Consider the following 21,001-nt stretch of genomic DNA (forward strand, 5'->3'; position numbering starts at 1 on the left):
TGTTTTTAGGTATGTAAGTTTTTTATGTGGACTAGAATTCCATAAAACAATAAAATTAAAGTTGTTCCTTATGACTTCTTGAGGTAGAAAAATGCCAATTTGTGTTTGGGAATTTCTCTGGAAACTTGATAGGGCTTTTTGAACACCATGCGCAGAAATCGATTGGGGCGAAAAGAACTAGCTTTCAATGGTAAAGAGCAAAGGAGAAAGCAAACTAAAAATAAATTCAAAAACAACTTGTTATATTTCTTGATCCATACAACCTCTCCTCTCGGAACCTGCCATCTCTGAGGCAGGTAACCAGATATAAAGATCCCTTCGTTCTTATTCGTGTTGTGAATTCTGCTCCGCCTCCCGCCTCCCACTTGACCATGTCGACGTAACACAACTCAGTAAGAAACATTCCAAAACTCGGTGATATTTGGTGAAATGTTTGATTAGGCATTCAAAGAAAAAAAAGTCTTGGACACACAAAGTAACAATTTGGGGATAACGCTTGGGCTAATTGACATGTAAGGTGGTCTCTCAATAATCATATGGGCGGTATCTTAGGGGAGTAAATAGTCCTTTTCATTCTACTCTACTTCCTCTTGTTGCGGACGCACAAACGTAAAAGCACAAGAATAAGCTCTAAGATGGCTGATCTTAAGAAGATGTTTTTTGCCGTACTAATTATTGCTGATGCGTTCTAACGCCATAAACACCCCACCAACACATCTGAGAGGCCTTTTAAATCCTAAAAGAGTAACCATCTGAACATTTTTAACGTCCACATTGAAACAAACAAGGACTTATACATTGCATACTTGTAGCATACTGTAGGATTGCCGGATGGTGGCTGTTGACTAGATATTTATTGTAGAAAGGTGGAGGTATACGGTATATACAGAGGAAAATAACTATGGCGAGTGTGATGGTAGGAGCAGGAGTAAAGAATAAATGGAAATTGATATCGGTGACTAGAATATAACACATACCAGTGACTTTTTGTGATCATCTTCTTCCATTAGATTGTACTAAAACCCTAAATTTCAGTCTAATGAAAGTGATGCTTTTCAAATTAGTCGTCAAACAATTATGAAGCGGTGCTTTTCTTAGAACTTCACTGAGACTGAAAAAGAGGTACTTTAATATTTGAAGGCTGACGATTTAGCAAAACTGAAATGAAGCGGGGAATTTCGACTAACATTTACCAAATAAGTTTTAGTTTGATCTTTCAACAACGAAATTATTGTAAGGTATAACATAACCTTGAAAACACAGAATTTCATCGGTAATTTTGGCTTGGTTATTACCTGGGAATATCGAATCAGCAACTTGTTGAATGAATTCAGTATGTGATCGTAATTTCGATTGACATCCCTTGTTTCCTTTGATATTAAATGACAATATGAGTACAGAGCATCAGATCCTGATTAAATAAGCGCTTCAAGTGTGTGGCAACCAATGACGTTGACATGGCGTGCTTATTGATGAGCCATAAACCAAGTGGATGAATGAAGCAAATACATCGAGTTACCCTCTTTGTGGGTCCCAAGGCAACGAGGCTGAGGGCACTCTACGTTATCATGAATAAAGTGCTTCTCATTTTGCAAACCACACACATATAATTTTCTCTAATAATGGTTCATAATATGTTCAGTTATTTCGAAGTGGATGATGAGTCGTATGTCAAGTTATGACAGCTATTGGAAAATCGGGATCTAAATCTCTTGAAGCACGATAGGGAAGCATCAGATGTTAAGACTGAACTAGATTGGTCGTTGATAAAGGTTCATTCGTATTAGGAGTTCAGAGAACCTAACATGATGCTCTCAAAGGCTTTGTCCATTCCAATTATTGTGACAAGTTCTGCGACACCGCCATTGCCAGAGGAGTCCACTGATTTGGAGAAAGTTGATGAGTATGATTTCGAGGACGATAAGGAAAACGGACCCGACGAAACTCGAGCCCCTACTCCATTGACCTTCTTCACCACAGTTGGAATTGCTCGATGGATGGCCCGATCTTATGGATATCAAAAGAAAAAGAGAGCCTTGTATGTCAGTCAGGACAAGGTAGGTTCACTCCGTTCCGGGATGTACACTACAGTATACGTATATATTGTTTAATGAATCGGGTAGAAAGTATTGCACAATTGTCAGTCTGAGGTGTTGATCTTCCTTACCTTGTTGCACGATATTGCAATTACCCAAGCACGTTAACCATCCAATCTCTCTCAGTAATAAGTTATGTGGATTTTCGTTTGAGAAATGTTATGGGATTTTCTGTGCGCGTAGTGTTATTCGTTGAATTGAAGATTGTTTCATAATTCGCTATCGACCAAAATGCAAAATGAGCCACGAAATAGTTGCCACTTGAAGTAAAATGAAGCAAAAAAGTGCATTCATTCTCTCTTTGTCATGAGAGGATCCCTTCGATGTTATAATTAAAATATTCAGCGAACCATCGTAGAGAATGAATAAGTCAATGGCTATGAACATTAGATTCGAGATTAACTTGCCTAATTTTCAATCTTGGTTGAATATTTTATGCCAGCTTTCAAAGCGGCTTTGAATATTGTTGTGATAAAATTTAATAAACTTAGGTACACAAGCCTGGTCAAACTTGATTTTGTACATTCCAGGGTCCAACCTGATTTGATCTAAACAAATTGTAATCCTGTGTGAGGGCATTAGGTGTGAGGTTAGAGTCCAAGGGTTGAGCTTTGCAGACAAGTGAACCTAGTCATTGCATCGTCAAAAAGTTTAACGACAAGGAGGTTTTAACCCACACCCTTTTGGACGAGGGAAAATAGTCTTGCTTTTGCTTCTCATTGACTCGTTGATTGGTCGTCTATATTGTGAAGTGCAGTGCATGATTTTTGACAACAGTTCTTCTCTGCCTTATTTTCGCCTCGGATCTTTGGACGCAGTGTTCTGAAAATTTACGAACTTTGAATCATTGGTTTTTAAGTTTGTTTCTCCAATGTCTCACAAGGGCTCTTGCTCTTGGAGCGCCATTGTTTTCAATGGGGATGTTCCTTAATGACTTTTTTTTGGCGATGGCGATTTGCTTAACGATTATGACCAATGCAAGTTAGTTTACAAAAAGAACAGTTGTTTGATAGTCTATTTTCAGTTCGGGACAAGTTGCCCAGGAAAGGCGCAAAACAAAGGTAAAAACCAAAACTGCGACGCTGACAATTCCAAAGTGTGAGGAGAAATGTGACGAAAAAAACTCTAAATATGCAAAACAAAAACTCATTCCATTGGAATATCATATCTTCCTGGAAATTGAGCGGATCGTAATTCAAGATGTGCAAGAGATAACCTGATTGCATAAAATGATTTCCCGTTTGCAAAGAAAAATGCAAGTTTAACCTCCTGAGGGAGAAAGTATTCATAAAAATATTGAGGGAAATGTTGACTAAAAATGGCATGCTGCTTCGGATCAATTCCCCAGTATTGGTTGTGAAGTCCACAAGAAGGAAGTAACTTTAGTTCTAAAGATGTGCAAAACTGACCCTGGTTGTCCGTGCTTTTTGAAAAGCTATGACAAATGAATGTCTAAATCCCGTAGTTTGAATTCCGTGACGGTCGACTCCTACATTTGAGCAAGACGCGACGAGAATGGGGTAACCCCGTGTGGTTTCGTGAACGAAAATTTTGAAATTTGACAGTACTAAATTTTACCCAATGGCATTTAAAAATGTGCGTTCATGAAACCACGTGGGGTGTCCTAATGCCCATGATTTATGAAAGTTTTACATCCTTGCACCAGCATAAATCAGGCAAAACCAGTCTAGCTGAAAGTGTCTCCAGTTGATTTTGCAGAAAGTCCGCAGAGCCACTTTGGGTACAATTCGGTATCCCTATTCCCACATGGACCTGAAGTCTCCAAGTATTCTGTCTGAGCAACAAAAGAGCTGCTTGTCTCAAAAGTTGAGCGGCATTCCAGAGGAAGACCAGAAGATCATCATTGATTGGTTCACTTGCAGCTATGGAGGCCATGACGAGGCCTACTACCAAGCCTACAGCCGAGAGGTCATTCGCCAAACCAAGAAGCTCATGGGGACAACTGAAATCCCAGCTTGGTTTTGAATTCAGTTTCAAGAAAAATTCGAACTTGAGATCCTCGTCACGTCATGTCGAGGATAATCCCATCATCAATCAAAGTATGGAACGAAATGGACATGGTTGAAAAGGGAAGCACAATGTATTTCATAGATCAGAGTGTCTTCGTGTCCGGTTCTTTTTAAGTAAAATGTTTGGTAGCAGAAATAATGAAGACAAACCCACGATTCGAGCAATGTGTTCAAGGTTCTATTTTCATCACAGACATTTGGGGGGTGGGTGGGAATATTTAGTAATTGCAGGCATATACGTGTGTTTGATCATCGTTCCCCCCGGCCTAATCTTATGTCTCCATTTTAAAAGCATGATGTCTTTGGCCTCAGTTTTCATCGTTAAAACGATCCCACGATCACTTGTTCGCTCCGGGATTGAGAAAAGGAAAGCCAACACTACTTGGCAAGCTCTCATTTCTGAATAGTTCATCGTTTCAACAAACATATTGACCATTTCCTTCTTGAAAAAAACACAGTCACAAACTCGAGGCCGCGAAGCAACACGGCCTCTTCAGGCACTGGGCCAACGGGCGTAGGAGGAGGATCCACTTGTCCTCCCCTGTGAACACTGAGCAAAATGGGCCGCTTGGGCTGGCTGGGCCGGGCCGTCCTGTCTTAATAGTCCAGAGAGGCAGAAACAAAAATGTGGCTTCAGGGTCTCGGAGGACATGAGCTGACATAAAGAAGGATTGTGGAGTGTCGACATCCTCGTCTTGGGCGTCTCCGCAAGGTGCTGTCCTTTAAATTGACATTCCTCCCACCAGTGGGAATAAGTTTGATGTTCCTGCCGGACAGGATGACGCCACCTCTTGTCTTGAGGGTCACACTTGCAAAAAAAAAGGCAGCTGCTCTTGATGAGGTTTGCGGTCTCAGATGATTGCCCCGCTTCTCTTGGAATGGGTTTTTGCGCTCACTTTGAGGTCATGAGCTGGACAAATTCCTCATAGTCAAGGTAACCGTCCCCATCCCGGTCCGCTTCACCAATCAGCATATCGAACTGAAAGAGACAAGTTGGGGGCCAATGATCAGTGGGGTAACAATTAAGACGCCGCACAGGACATCTACCCAGATTCGCCATCACCCGTTGAAAGACAAATGGCTCAAATGATCTTGGGTACTTTGGTATTCATTCATTTCATTTTAAAGCCTTGATTGCTAGGTTTGAGGACGCATGAAAGTGTATTCGTCCTCTGAAGCGTCCTTGCTCTTATCTGTGATGTAAATAATGTCAAGTATGTTAGCATCTCTACAACAGTCATTAATCACGCAAGGAAGATATTTTAATTGTGCCCTCGGCGTTGATGAATTTCCCTAGATATAATCGACGGAAAGCAACCCTGAAGAATGTCCTGAACTTCAATTTTGACATTCCTAGAATGTCAGAAGAGATGAGCCAAAATGGAATGTTTCCTAGTGAAAGGAAATTCTGTCAAGATTAAGAAACCACAAGTGGGCATCGTCAATGTGCAACCCAAGTGATACAGAGGACATTCAAATGCAAGAGAAATTGATAGCGGAGATCATTAGTAGAAATGCGACTAAAGCTAGCTTCGGTCGTACTGTTACTGGATCAGGTCAGGAACCCTGGTTAGATGGAGCTTTAGAGATCAAATATCATGTTGACCCCGTGTCAATTGACAAAATGTTGGGGCTAGTTCTGTCTTGTTTATGAACACTCCCCTTCGATAAAGACCATGACAATAGTACATAAAAGATAAAGATTGGGAACAACTTGATCCAAGCCTAGCTTGCAAAAGTTCAATTATTGCATTCTAATACGCTGATCATGTTGGTTTTGCAACACTTCTTGATAATAATGATTTCAAATCCTACGACTCCAATACGAAAAAGATCACATGTCATTTGCTCAATGACAAATTGATTTTGCTCTCTTCAAGTTAAACAAATTACAAAGAACTAGAATAGCAAGATAAAACTTATTTTTAAAGCATCGGAATCGAAATCAAGAAAGAGAAGCTTTTGGGCACTGAATTAAACGACAGGATTGCGAGGAAGAAACGTTTCAGTATTCCATTGAGCTTTTCCGCCAATGTACATTCGTTAAGCAGAAGTACAAAGCACGCTTGAAATACGTTGCAATTGACTGAAGCGAATCTGTTGGACACTTGACATGTTCCTAAATGACAATACCCGATAAGTTGATAAGCAGAAGCAACATACTTTCTCCAGACTCGCCAGTTTGTCTTGGTATCTTGTCAATTCCGAAGAATTCTGGATTTTTTGTGTGCAAGTACTAANGCAGAAGCAACATACTTTCTCCAGACTCGCCAGTTTGTCTTGGTATCTTGTCAATTCCGAAGAATTCTGGATTTTTTGTGTGCAAGTACTAACTCAAACATAGATTAGTACTATTTGAATTCTAATTCTTATCATTCTTTATTAGATCTGTTTCTTTATTTTCTAGTGATCTACAGCAAGCTCTATGTACATCAGGTACGATATTGTGGATTGAAAAGTACGTAATCAAGCATCATGGTTTTTTTGTGTTCTAAATAATCAGAATTTTAGATCGACCTTCCATTTTGTCACAAAAGTAAACGGGAAATCCTTGAATAATTTCTTTCCAGTCTAATTGATGAATACGGAACAACTTTTTAAATCATCGACATTTTTGCGAGACTAACTACAAGTAAAAAAGCCTATGCATCGTAAAAGAAAGAATAACAATGAGAAGTGCCATCTGGCGAAACCGTAAAGAAACGGCTCCTTTTTCCCAAAAGGACAAATTAATCTTCCTTGAGGGCATTTTTTCGTCGTAATTTGAGGTCTGTGTCAAATTATCATTCGTGAATCCGTCATGTTCATGCTTTACATTCTTGACTCGTCCGTTTGGGAACTGTGAGGTCCAACTCCTTGATGACGTCAAGCTCTTTTCTATCTTAATTTCATTTCTATCAATGTGTGCAAGTATCATATATTACTAGGTCGTAAGATCTTCTATCAATAAAGGACAAAAAAAGGGGGGATACCAACAATAATAACAAAGCCATTATTACTCCATTGTAACTAGTTTCTCAAAAAACTAAAGCTATAGGCGAATGACATGAATTTTTGAGGATGTTTGTGCTAATCCCAAAACTATCCTCCAAAAGACTGCACTCTCTCGTACCTAAAAAGCGAAAAATACTCTTTAAAAAGCGCTCTAAGCTGGCCAGAAGAATAGCATCTGCTTCCGGTCACGCTGTTATCACCAATCTAAATAAGGAAACTGGCCACCGTTGAAAATGATATTAAGTGTCTATCGAAGCTGACGCCCTATATAAGGAGAGGAAAGTAATCCAAGAGGTAAAAGTAAATGCGAAAGCCTTTTACACGTTTGCAAACTCAAAGAGAAAAACTAAGGCCGCAGTGGGCCCCTTCGAATACAGAGATAGATCCGTCCACGAACCAAAGCTTTTGGCAGATATGGTGGATGATCAATTTTCTAAAGTGTTTACCTCTCCTATGAAACTACAAAATATATCAACTGACAATAACCCCAATGGTTTGAGTGATGTTAATATAACAACATTTGATGCAATAAGTGCGATTAAAGACTTGAAAGTGGCTAGCTCACCAGGTCCTGATGGAGTGACACTGCAATTCTTATAAAAATGCTCTAAGGCCCTAGCTCCCGTTTTTGCCTCTCTAATGAGATGCATACTGGACAAGAAAGAATTTCCTTTGTCTCTTAAAGTGGCTGACGTCATACCAATATTCCAAAGGGGTGACAAATCCAACCCAGCCAATTACCAACCTATATCACTCACATCCAATATTTCCCAGGTACCTGAAAAAATCATGAAGGCTAAGCTGGTACAGTATCTAGATAGCAATGACAATCCCTCGGGGCAGCACGCTTCCATTCTCGTCACAGTACCATTCACAATTGATTCAGCATTTCGACAATATTATAACAAAATTACAAACTTATGACTCGATGGATGTAATATACTAGATTTTGCGAAGGCCTTCGACAAAGTGGACCACGGGCTCTTACTTCAGCGTTTAGTATCAACTGGTGCCCATGGAAAGTGCTGAATTTCATAGAAGGGTCTTTAAAAGAGCGTAAGCAATATATTAGAGTGGATAATACGCTAAGTTACGTGTCAAGTTTATTATCAGGCGTACCACAAGGCAGCATTCTTGGGCCTATACTCTTCATTATTTTCGTATCGCCACTACAGCATCTAGCAACAAGCTCCGCTGTATCTTGTTACCCATGACACCAAGCTGGTCTATGGAAGAACGAATGATTGTACTTCAGGGTTGGAGGACGATTTGGAAAATATATACAGATGGGTATGGCCAATAAATGACTTTTGATGGTAACAAATTTAGTCTTATGACATTCAGTAATAACCACTAGCTTAAAACATGAACAGCAGGGGCCCCCCCATTCAGCAAGTTGGGTCAGTTAGAGATCTAGGGGTGATTATTCAGGATACCGGTAAATTCGATGAGCACATTGAGGTCAAGGTGGTAAAGGCCTTTCAAACATGCGGATGGATATACCGAACAATTAAATCCCGTGATTCAATGACTATACTGACTCTCTTCAAATCTATTGTCCAACCCCATCTAGAGTATGCATCTCCTGTTTGGGCACCAGTGAGCTCTGCCGGACTTCAAAGAATAGAAAAGGTCCAACGATGTTTTACACGCAATATGTCTGAAATGTGTAACCTCTCTTATTGGGAGAGACTAAAACCGTTAGGGATTTATAGTACTCAACGAAGATATGAAAGATATCTTATTTTATGTGTTTTTAAATGCATTCACCAACGATGCCCAAATCTGGGAATAAATTATAACGAGAATGAACGTAGGGGTACAAAGTATTAGGTGAGAGTACAGTCTAGTTATAATGAAACTAGACTTGTCAAAACCATGAAATCCTCGTTTATTCTATATAGAGCTCCTAAACTATATAATCTTTTACCCACCAACCTTAGACAACTCTACCTATTGGATGATCCAATGCCATCTTTTAAAGCCAACTTAGATAGTTTTTTTAAACACGATTCCAGACCAGCCATATGTACAAGGCCAATCTCGATCTGCGTACCATTGCGTTGACATATTGTCATATTTTAATAGAATTGCTGTGGATTTGAAGATTTATATGATTACCTGTTCGAGACAGGATTTAAAACACCATTTGGCAAGGCATCGGATATCTTGGTCCTTGCCTTTTTGAGCGCTAGCAGACCTTGGATCCACTTTGGGGCTCAACTTCTTTCAGTTAGTTCATCACCTTCATAGCTACCACGAAAAATAAAAGCAAAAACCCAAAATGAAACGGGCTTGAATTTGCCATCTCTGGCAAAAATGCACTAACAGGAAGCAAAAACTCATTTTCTCCACCTAAGAACCTTGGATATCAAGTTTCTCGAGGCAAACTTCAAACTGAGGTGACAAAAAATAGTGCCTTGTCTTGAAACCTCTCATTGGACCTCGGTAAGCAATCAATCTTGGCTTAGAACATCCCCTTTTTTTCTTGTTGATCTTTGGTGCACTAACCCACGATAGACCTGGCCAAGGATGACTGAATATCTGGATGCATTGGGTCTCGATGAAAGCATTATTTCCAGTTCTAGCCAAGTCAAAAAGCTTTTGTTACTGTTCTTGCGCTTGGTCATTTTGGATCCTACATAGATATGTATTTTAAACCAATCAAAATATTTTGTGGAAATGAGAGTAATTTAGAACTGGTAATTCAGAGGCTTTTCTTCCATTCGAGTGATTCGCGTTAGAATAAAGACAGCACAAAATTTCGAATGCCTGTCGTACGAAAACGAAAGCTACTATTCGAAACGAAAGTGAACTATTTCCATGCGTGTTCATTCAACTCATTGATAATTGATCTTTTCAAAAAAAGCAAATATTTTGACCATATTGGGATCCGATATAGTGAATATCTACATTTGAATTCTAGGATGCCTTGGAGCGGCTCAATTATCTTATAAACTACGTATGACATCGCGTGACTTACGGTGAATTTCATTCACTTGTATAGCGTGCACTTGTCAAAAAAGTAGGAAAAAGAGGTCTCCATGTATTTCGACCCTTTTGGCCTTGCCGTCTTTTAGTAGCTTTGAAAAGGAAAAGTCGAGTTCTGAAGCATCTGAAGCGCAATTTGATGAAGGTATGTGTCTTTTCTTCTTGCAAGCTTGAGATGATGAACCTCTTTAATTCCTTGCTTTTCCGTTATACCTTGCACTTGAAGGTTGACACTCGAGGTAACAAGTTCATTAGACCTTTTCTCATTCGTCCCTGAAAATCGACTCAATTTGCCCTGTTCTAAATGGTTAAAGTTAACGTTTTTGGAGTCATCGACTGTTTCAAGAGTCATGAATGACATGGCGCATTCGACCTGTAATTGTTTGATCTCACAAACTGAAAACCGAATTTGATCCGAGAGAAGGTCAAAAAAATATTCTCATCATTTTAATTTTGTCATTTGTTTATTGCGTCAAATTTAAATCGTCATAACGGCGGTAGAAGAATTTAGTGTGATGTGCATGGTTTTGTTCGCTACAAACTGTGCAGATACAGTTATCAGATTGGCTACAATGAAATTCTCTTTTTGTACATGTTAGATGATGGTTTTGCACACGGCACTTAACTTATATAGGATCAAATCTGCTCATCACATTAGAGTCCTTTTGCAGGACATCGGATTCGAATCATTTGCCGGACATTAGCAGAACTCAAAAGGACCTCGTCAACATCAATTCGAAATCTTAGAAACCTTTCCTAGTGTAGTAACTTTTTTCAATGGAGTTTTCCAACTATATTGAGTATTAAGGTTGAATTAGCTCCCAATTACGACATATTGCGTTCATTTTCAATGGAAAAGTGCTACAAGTAACGAAGAAGCCCATTACATCTCAATCTGTTGAATGGTGGAAAAGCTATGCCCTCTCTAAGCTCACTACATAAGAGTACAATAAACAGATGCGTTAATCATCCTCTTGTTGCGAACAATTACCGCTAGAGGGGTAGTTTTTTTTTCTTTTTTGCTGCGTACAATTAAATAGTGAACTTTGAAAAGGCGGAACTTTTGATTTAGCGATTGGATTGAGCTGAAATTTCAAATATGTAGCCTTAGTGCTATGGGACAAGTTGCATTTGAATACGTATACTCTAATCGACAATATTTTTTTCTCAGTCCTGTCGTTATTCCTTTCCCTTTCTTTGGCATCCTCGTTGCAATGATTCATTTTTTTAGAATATTTGGGCTTTCTTTATGTTCTAAGCATATTCTTCAAAGAAACAGTTTTCAGTTGCTTTCAATTACAGCCACCAAAAGACGAGAAACACTGGCCCAATAACGTTGGATTCATTGAATCAATAGATTTATTTTATTCTTTAGCTAGAACTTTGGCGCTTCTCTCCAACGTACATACCGTCGAGTCTCTGAACGAGCCTTGTTTCGAGGTATCAAAATATAAATCTCTACCGCAACTTCGAGGAAACATTCATGCATTTAGAGCTGTCCGTGAGAAATGATGCTTCTTGTGTCTATGAATGCGGATCGGCCCAAGGTTTTGTGACGATGAAAAATGTTGCTCTCCCTGTCTACTTTCTCCCTCGGTTTGCCGCTCCCATGGGAGAGAGAGAGAGAGAGTGTGTCTTGTCCGTCTGCACGAGTTATCTCTCGTTCAGAGGTGCGAAGAACACAGTATGACTGGCCATATTAAACGGCACTCACCTCTTCATGCGAGATTTTATCACCAATGTTTGTCATTAGGAAGCGGAATTCGGCACTGGTTATGGTTCCCGTGCCTTTCTTGTCCATGACCCGGAATGCTGAGCGTATGAGATCCTCGTCATTGTCGTAACGACCAATTTTGTGCGACATCATGTTGCAAAACTCGGGAAACTCGATCTGTCCCGATCCATCCGTGTCAAACTGGAAAAAAATATGAACAAACGTCAGTCGCTAATGCTTACTCTACCACAGAGTAGAGGTCTGCAGAGAGGAATGAAGTTGCGTAGTAATAAATCAGTTTTCAATGATACCTCCCTCAGTACGACTATTCATTCAAACATTTCGCCAATCATTTTTAAGGTTTATTAAAGGTAGTCTGTCACATAAATGGTTGAAGATTTGACTGTGTTATTGCTCTCATCAGAGCTCTATCATGTACTGCAGACCTATCAGACGGACGTTCAAGACAAGCTCAAATGGTCGATTAAACACACATGTCAGACTGCTTTACCATTTATCTAAAGCAGTGTGACAACGCACAGACAACTCATTGAGGATATTGGAAAAGCAAGAAAGCTGATCTTCGGCTCTAAAAAGAGCGTGTGGAATTTAGTCTCAAATAGTGCGACAGGTTACGATTGTGTAAGGTCAGAACATTCCAATCCGTTCTTGGATCTCTTTGCACACTCCTGATTCTCCGTTATGAGACTTGTACGTGTTTCTGCTCAAGGATGGACCTTGTTCCAAGCATATTATACGGCCTGTGATACCGAAGGATCAAATTGCTTTGATGCACTTTATTATGGGTTCGGTCATACCGACATATTTTTGTGATTGTGTCCGAGCCCATTTTAAGCCTTTGTCCATTTTGTCCATTATGAGATGTGTGGTCAATTGAAAAAAGTGCATCCCTGGTCGTATTTGCCATATCTAACAAAATTTGATCTTCATCTTGGATCAAACATTGTTCATAAAGTAAAGAAAGATTACATTGTTGTTTACTGCAACGCTTATTTATGAGTTTGACCTTTTCGGTGATAACGACAATCTTTTTCCAACTAGGCCTTCGAGTCACCAGTTAAGGCCATGGACTAAGTTGCATACCCCACGTCAAACTTGAAAGAATGACATTTGTACGAGGAAAAGCCACAAATCATCACTTTTTTTCTTCAAAGCCTCGGCATCATATTCTGAATTGACGTAATCTTTATAAGGCCACTTTTATTGTCACCCTTGTCCATTTGAGGTTGACCTGACGGAAAACACTCATTCATAATGGCAATGAAAGGTCAAAAAGCTCTGATTTGAGAGAGTAAATTTCCCGTGTGAATGATTTCAAGTTTTCTCTCAGATGCTTAAAGTTTAAAAAGCAACTGCAATTTGAACGGTGCGTTTGGCAAAGTTTTGGAAGCTTTCTCACAAGCGAAGAAACTTCCATCGAAAAGTTCCAGCTCAAATTATTTGAATATTTGACCATTTTTATACGGTTCAATTTTCAAAAGATGAAATGTGGTAGACGTTCGAAAATGGACATTGCAGGTATTCCAACTTCACTTTGGGATGCCTGAGAAGCTAAGTTCACACCTGAAAATATGCACGATAAAGTTCTTCTCGTCAAGATACAACTTAAAGGCACTAAATCTGAATTATAAATAGAGAAAATAAATTTGAAAAGATCTTTCAAAAATGCTAAAAAATAAACATTAAATGAAAGCGGGACAGAAACCTGCAACTCAACCTTTCAAATAAATTGTACCAAATGGGACGTTGTAACACCCAATTGTTGTTTGTTTGACTTCTATGTAATGGTGGGCCTTAGGAATGCAATTGAACAACTCAACGATAGCAAGGTTTTCACTCTTTCTAGATGATCCCCTTCTACAGAAGACCAGGTCCTTCATTATCAGGCAAAATTGGAGCATGCAATCATGAGCTCAATTCGCCAGGGAGAGTCATATCTAGAACAAAAACCTATTAGCAACTTTTGAAATACTCGAGAAATGAGAACAATGATAAAAAATGAAAAATTATTTTTCTGAATATTATATTTTTCATGCAGTCTTGTGATCAAAAGCACAAACCGTGATGAAACCATACTGAGAAATTTTAAGAACCATTTTCGTTAAGCCTTGTCAACATGTTGCTTGCTTTTTTAACGTCAAGTTGCCATTTGGTTGTGCCTTTTAAAAAATCGAATAGGTGTAGTGTCTTTGTGCGGACACGCGCCCGGTAAAGCATTGTTGTTGTTCGGTCAAGGCAATTCACCGCAGAATGGGTCAATCCTATCTAAAGTAGGATCTCAAAGCAATTCATTCTATATAGGTCACGCTTAACACAAAGAAATCTGGAAAACACTAAGGAAAATAACGTCTTGGAGTATTTAATGCGTTATGTTTAACGGATACTAAAAAATGCAGTGTTGAAATTAAAGTTGAGAGTCGTTGTTAGTAAGTTAACCGGAAAATAGTGTTTTCCAAATTTGAAGGCACATTCGAATATTATGTTAATACGGAATAGGCCAACATTCAGACAGTTTTGAAGAAAATTTCATAGATATCTCTGAAATGTCAGTGGGGCTGCATAAATTTTGCCAGACAAATTGTAGGACCCAAGTCATTTTGTAAATTTTAAGAAAACTCATCAATTGCCCTTTATAGCACAGATATTTCTAATGTGGTGTTTTACGTTTGAATCTATCCTTTTTTGACTCGTGGTAATGTCACATAACCGAACACTTTTTCGCTACAATTATTTGCCTTGTGGAATCTTGACTATGAAAAATGGAGTTTGGTAGCAAAGGTTCTGGCATCCAGAGATACCTTTCTACAACAATTTCTGCCTCAGAAAGACTTATGGAACGGACAATTATGTGTGCAAATCATAAAGAGCTTGCAAAACAGTTCAAAGTTGAGTTCATTTCAATTCTTAAGTTCCTGAAATAGTCCTAATCTGTAGGCCTTTATCAGCTCTTTTACAGTCAAAAAATGCAAACCGCATTATCGATTGCTGAATGGCAAGTAATATATTTTTATTACCTGTTCATGTACAATTGTATGAGGGAGAAATGATATCCACATTATTTTCCTTCTTTAATTTGAATTATTCACCTCACAGTTGTTATAGGCAATCATAAAAATTGCCCATGCAAGTTTTACAAAGTTCACTAATAAGAGCATAAAAAAGAGTAATAGCCTAATTTGGCCTAACCCAAAACTTCCATAGAGAAGACACCGTAGTAGGGAACAAATGTCATCATGTAAACCTGTAAATCTACCAATAGTCCAACCACAAATCTGTTGCAAAAAATAATAATGAGATTAGGTTGGAAAAGCGCATTTTTCAAATGAGAGTCCGAGAAGAGAAGCATCTTTACAATAACATGGCATCTCTTTCTCATTGGTAAAATATTTTTCCAAATACAGGGGCGTACTTAGTGTACTACGATTTACGCACATGTGCATTATGTTGTTACGAAGATACAACGCACTTGTTTTAATCTTTTACTATTTCCCACCTATCCAACAATACAAATGCATCTGCTAATCAGCTCCATTTTACATTTTTACTACTCTACTCTATGGCCCCCTGGATGCCAAAGATAAGCCGATCACATTTTGCCAAAACAAACAATCCTCTTTCTCACTTCATTGATGAGGTCCAGTAGTTCCTGTTCAGTAGGGTTCATGCCCATTGCTCGCATGGCGTAGCCCAACTCCTTGGTCGTGATATTTCCAGAGCCGTCCTTGTCGAATTCGTTGAAGGCCTGTTTCAGTTCGGCAATCTGTTCCTCCGTGAGCTCGGGTGGAGGATGCCCATCATCAGCCATCTCTTGGGCGGATCGAGAACCCTGACGATAACAAAAACTAGCAGAGAGAGGTCTTGGAACAATTTGGAGGTCTGGATATGCTTGAACGGAAGAACTGGCAATGGCGAGCTCGGCTGGAATTAATCATGGTCACCACCGATCTTCACTGTGCACTCTCTGGATTTGCCAAGTTAGCCAAAAGCGACAACAGCTGCACCATGTTATTCAGTTTTCACTTCCAAGCTCACTTGTATTGCTTGACCACCATCTTGGCTGACGAATGTAGGAACTGATATATCACTGCTCAAGATTGCGTGGAAAACTCTACTAACTCACTGTTAGAGGCGGAAGGATCAGAGGCTTAGAGAGCGCGACTTTTGGGCCTGGATGCTCAATTCGAGAGAGAGAAAGCGTCCGTCTGTTGTCCGTGGGTTGTTGGGCTGTAGGAAATTCCAAGGCGACAAAAATTGGGTACGAAATAGGGGCTGAACTTGAAAGTTATGAACAGCGACTCTTGGATGATGCTAGGGGTCGCCGCCCATTGGCTTGAACAACCTCACGTGAAGGACAAACATCTGTTGAGTCTCGGCCTTCCTTTGAACGTTCACGTGTTCACAATTTTGATCACGCATATTGGATGGAACGTTGACACGAACAAAGATGGTTGATTGCGAGTAGACGATATACTGCGTTTTGAATAATGATCAAATCAATAACACATCGACAAGAAATCTTAAGATTGATGGCACTAAAAGTCTTGGGGAAACGTGATTCGTTCGTCGTCTTCTAGCTGGAGCGGAAGAAATCAGACCTTCAATGGGAATCTGGAATCTTCTTACTTAAGCTTTCATTTCCATGCTCTATTTCATTTGTTTATTGGAAAAAGATGAATGACATGTATCAAATCTGACTACGGGGTTGTCCCTAGAAGACCTTTTTAGTACAAAAGCACCCATTTGTTATGTAAAAAATCATCCTCTCTAAGTCATTAATCCTCTCAGGTGTTGTTCAACTTGGGTTAAAAATCGTGTTCATAATCTTGTACAGGGTGAATTTTACAAAGTGTTGCCGAATACACTTTGGCTAATACGACTAAATGGTTCGATCAATTACCTTCAAAATTGGTAAAATTATTTTCTATGCTATGAAACTATAGCAGCAATTGTTTGATGTAAGCTTTAATGTGTCAGAAAACCCAAAACTTGATCCTGTGTTCATCAAAAACAACAATTGAACGACTTGGGAGACAAAAAAAAACTTGGTTGCCGAGTGGTCTAACTCACCCAATAGAGGCACGACACGGTTCTCCGGAGGGCATGGGGTCGAATCCCGCCTTCGGAGAAAACCTCTACGTCGTTCCAATTTTTAAAGGGGAAGATAAGACGCTTCCCAGTAACTATAGAGCGATTTCTCTCATTTCGAATATTGCGGAGGTGTTTGAGAAGATCATGAAGTTAAAACTTGTAGAGTTTCTTGCAGCCCATGATGTCCTTCCTCCATTCCAAGTCCTTTGACAAAGTAGATCATGGCCTTTTGCTGAAGAGACTTCATGACATTGGGGTCCAAGGCAAGGATCATTCATGACAGGAAGCAAATTGTCAAGGTCGAGGGGTCCCTTAGGGACATTCATGATGTCAAGTCAGGTGTTACCCAGGGCTCCATCTTAGGGCCCCTCCTTTTTATATTATTCATTGCTCCACTTCAAAAGCTTAGTATTAGTGCCATCCTCTCATCCAATGCTGACGACTGTAAGTTAGTTTAAGGTGGGAATGGCTAAGATTTCAGTAGCCTGGCAAAGGATCTAGAAAGATTCTACCCTTGGGTTACTGAGAGTATTATGGCCCTGAACAGAATGAAGTTCCGCTCAATGACATTTGGGTCAACACCATTAAACACTCCACCCGTATATAATGGAGGTAAAAATATTGAGTACGGCTCATCTTTGAAAGATTTAGGTGTAGCCCTCCAAAATAATTGAAAGTTCGATGGGCATATCCAGATGAAGGTGGGTAAAGCTTTTCAAATGTGTGAGTCAAGAGATAACATCACGGTGCTAACTAACTCTGTACAAGTCGATTTTTCAGCCTCATCTTGAATATTCCACACCCATTTGGGCTCCAATGAGTTCAGCAGGTTTGCCAAAAGGTCAAACAAGTCCAAAGTTGTTTTACTAGGAACATTGAAGATATGAGAGAGCTCTCGTATTGGGAGAGACTAAAAAAGTTGGGACTGTTCAGTGTTCAGAGAAGGCACGAAAGGTATCTGATATTGTACGTTTTCAAATGCATTCATGAGCTTTTACCCCAACCCAGGATTTAGGGTCAATTGTAGTGACCTTAGAGGCTTAACGTGCGCTTTGAGAGCACTTTCAAGGCTTCAGGAATCTAGGCTTTGTCGAACGATGAAGTCCATTTCTCTTCTTTCTCGGGCTCTTCCGTTGTTCAATTCGCTCCTCTCAAATATTTGTAGTTATACTGTTAGTGAGTAACAACTTTTTAGGCAGTCTTGGAAAAGTTTCTGACTTCAATTCTTGATTAACCATAAATTCAAGGGAAAGCTAGATCAGCCAACTCGACTTCTTTGGTGGATCAGAAATCAAATGATTTTAAATCTATACATTTTTTTCAAAGTTATAAATGATTTTCTTTTCTCATCTTGAACTGCTGGAAATTCGCAAAAAAAACAACTGTTTACTATCATCCTGGGCAAAAACAAAAAAGCCAGATTCAGGGGCACAGTTTCCCGGATTGTCATTTGGCAATTGTTTGAAGAAGACATTGAGGAATGGAAGCTTTAACCTGGCCAAAAGCTATTAAATTAAAAAAGAGTGATAATCCATTGAGCATAGATCGGGGTAGAAATTGAAGACCAGACATTACGGCACACAGAACCCAAAGATAGAGCAATCTTGGTAGTGACCTGGAACACATCTACGGATGTTAGTGCTCAAGAAAAAAAGCCTCAAGAAAAGACCTGTAAAACCAATTGTCGAGAACATTCGATCCATATGACCTTGGAGCGCCTTTTACAGTAAATGAAGGCAAATCTTCATGGAGAAGGATCATTGGCAAGCATAGCTGTAACACACATCCATCGCAATTGGTCGATTACAAACCAAAATCAAATTCTCTCACAACTCAAATCAAATCCTCCCTTGTTACCAATAGTGTTGTGGCAATATCTAACCGTTACATTGGTTGGATAATTGTGTCATATTTTGGTCAAACTGCAATCCAGTACTTTTTGCAACTTGGCTCTCCGGACCAAAGGCAGGTGGAAGCAAATGTTTCTTTCTCTTTAGACTTTGTCTATATTCTTGAGAGACATTTCTCTCCCACAATTATGAAAGTCTTTAAGTGCCTTACCATCCCTAAATGTGTCCATCCCAAAAAGTGAAGTTGTTTGTAATACACTAGCCAAGTGGTCGGCAGATGCTCATTCTGGGTAACATCCAAGCTTTAACTCAGAGGTACTAGAGTTTAAATACCTCGCCTCTGGACTCTTGAAAGCTTGAAGATGCTCCCAGAACTCACGTTAAGCCTCTACGGCTCCTAAAACTTGATTGGGACAAAGCTCAAGTTTAAACTATTAACACGCCAGAACACTTCAGACTGAATTGCCATTTTTAGCCAATCTTGCGCTTATGCCCAATATTTGGAGACACTGCTGAGGCTGAATTCCAAAGAATCAGTGTGATTCAAGTAGATTATTGCCCGACGTGCAACAAAACGATTATGCGTCAAGCAAGCACTGTACCTCCAGATAGTCTGATGTGCATCCTGAATCTTGAAGCGCTGTCACATCCGCTCCTGGAGCACTTAAAACAGACAGACCAAAAGATCATTGGTCAATGGCGGCTGATCCTTTGGACACGACGGTAAAACAAATGGCACATTTGCCTAATTCTTGTCGGAAACACATCGTGTAACACTGACTCGACAAGTGTGTCACTGAAAGAGGTAAAAAGCATATGAATATTGTAAGTAACGCAGTTTACAAAGAACTTGTGTTTTAGGCTATGATGTACTCAAAAGGGAGATGGAGTGGCCCAGTTGATCACATCTGAGTTAGGCATACTTGGTTTCATGGGTTTGATCCCAGGTCTCGCCAAAACCCATGTTTTTTGTGGACAAAGACGCCTCGAATGGCGGCCCACCGATGGAACCAAGATCCCAGCTCTTCAAATATCAACTAATCGTCCATATTTTAAAGTATTCTCCCGTATAAACATCATCAAAAAAAGTCGTTGTGAAACTCCGTGGAGTGTTATCAAAGTCCCTAGAGAAGATCCCAATTGATTAAAAAACTCAAAGCCAACTGGCCTGGACTATCAAACGTAATCATTTCTGGGTACTTAAGGGGTACTCAATTCGCAATTGCAAGTCGTATTTTTCTTAATAGGCAATCGGTGAAACCCATCTGAGTGCAGAGCATGAACACTTAACACACATTGTTTTGCCGGAAATAGTTACACGAGTTACTATTCATACATTAAAAACCCAAGATAAACTATCGAAATGCATTGAGGGATTAACCAGATTAAATTTGTAGAAGCTTTGTCACCTGTTGAAGACAATGTTGATGACGTTGTTGGAAAGTTATAACTAGAAATGAAAAAGGCACAAAACTAGTAAGACAACACGGAAAAATTCCAACATTGGGAAAGACTTCACTTGAATTCAAGGTTTTCATCTATGTCATCAAGTCTAAGTCCACGGCATCAAATCTTACATATCCAAAATTATTTTACCTGGCAACCTTTCCCGAAGCTCCTGTAAAGTATTGGAGACAGCCTTTCGGACCTTGAAACAAATAAGAATGCATGTGTTTAATGTACTATGTTAAGGTAATACTATAGATATTGGTGTTACCTCCTCTTTCATCCCCACAATTATACTGAGTGACTGGAAAAAGCATGGCAAAGTATTTAAAAAGTAAGACATTTTTTTAGCAATAGTAAAAACGAGATTAAAACGTACCTTTAATATCAAATTGACGCGTTGATCCAGTTCCGGTAAAATCAAATGTTGCTTTATGACACAAACTTGAAGCATCTAGAATCACTGAAATAAATAGTGCATAAAGTTTGACTAACACGTGCTTCTCAAAATGTATGAACACAAGAAGAAAAAGTGGCTGGAGAATGAAATATAACCTTGTTAAGGTTCAGGGATCCCTTAGTGTGTTTAGTTAGGTGTTCCCCAGGGCTCCATCTTAGGGCCCCTCCTTTTTATAGTATTCATTGCCCCTCTTCAAAAGCTTGATATTACTACCAGTCTATCTTCTTCAGCTGACGACACTAAGCTAGTTTCTGGTAGGAATGGCCAAAATTCCACTAGCCTAGCAAAAGACCTGGATAGAATCCACTCTT

General features: G+C 39.5%; 2 protein-coding genes across 3 annotated transcripts; one reads left to right on the forward strand and one right to left on the reverse strand.

Moving 5' to 3' along the window:
* Positions 1-1,459: 1,459 nt before the first annotated feature.
* Positions 1,460-4,185, forward strand: LOC131877083 (uncharacterized). Of its 2 annotated transcripts, none has more exons than XM_059222646.1 (2): positions 1,460-2,057; positions 3,816-4,185. In XM_059222646.1, the coding sequence occupies exons 1-2, from the start codon at positions 1,806-1,808 to the stop codon at positions 4,080-4,082; spliced, it is 519 nt and encodes a 172-aa protein (XP_059078629.1). In that variant the 5' UTR covers positions 1,460-1,805; the 3' UTR covers positions 4,083-4,185. The 2 variants fall into 2 exon arrangements, with proteins under 2 accessions (XP_059078629.1, XP_059078628.1); XM_059222645.1 differs by having other exon boundaries at positions 1,461-2,057; positions 3,804-4,185.
* LOC131877084 (calmodulin-like) lies at positions 4,179-16,219 on the reverse strand. The gene is made up of 3 exons (XM_059222647.1): positions 15,469-16,219; positions 11,826-12,026; positions 4,179-5,105 (listed from the first exon to the last, which is right to left on the reverse strand). Exons 1-3 carry the CDS (start codon positions 15,649-15,651, stop codon positions 5,019-5,021), a joined length of 471 nt encoding a protein of 156 aa, XP_059078630.1. The 5' UTR covers positions 15,652-16,219; the 3' UTR covers positions 4,179-5,018.
* Positions 16,220-21,001: the final 4,782 nt, after the last annotated feature.

This window comes from Tigriopus californicus, chromosome 2, assembly GCF_007210705.1.
Source record: "Tigriopus californicus strain San Diego chromosome 2, Tcal_SD_v2.1, whole genome shotgun sequence".
In the NCBI taxonomy this organism is placed as follows: Eukaryota; Metazoa; Arthropoda; class Copepoda; order Harpacticoida; family Harpacticidae; genus Tigriopus; species Tigriopus californicus.

What these genes read in the sequence shown, in the direction of transcription:
- LOC131877084 (XM_059222647.1), bottom strand. Translation starts at nt 15,651, where the DNA reads ATGGCTGATGATGGGCATCCTCCACCCGAGCTCACGGAGGAACAGATT. An exon ending in TACTGGACCTCATCAATGAA is followed by an intron (nt 12,027 to 15,468) that starts GTGAGAAAGAGG and finishes ATTTTTTTCCAG; the next exon opens with TTTGACACGGATGGATCGGG. An exon ending in ATAAAATCTCGCATGAAGAG is followed by an intron (nt 5,106 to 11,825) that starts GTGAGTGCCGTT and finishes TGTCTCTTTCAG; the next exon opens with TTCGATATGCTGATTGGTGA.
- LOC131877083 (XM_059222645.1), top strand. Translation starts at nt 1,806, where the DNA reads ATGATGCTCTCAAAGGCTTTGTCCATTCCAATTATTGTGACAAGTTCT. An exon ending in TGTATGTCAGTCAGGACAAG is followed by an intron (nt 2,058 to 3,803) that starts GTAGGTTCACTC and finishes AAGTGTCTCCAG; the next exon opens with TTGATTTTGCAGAAAGTCCG.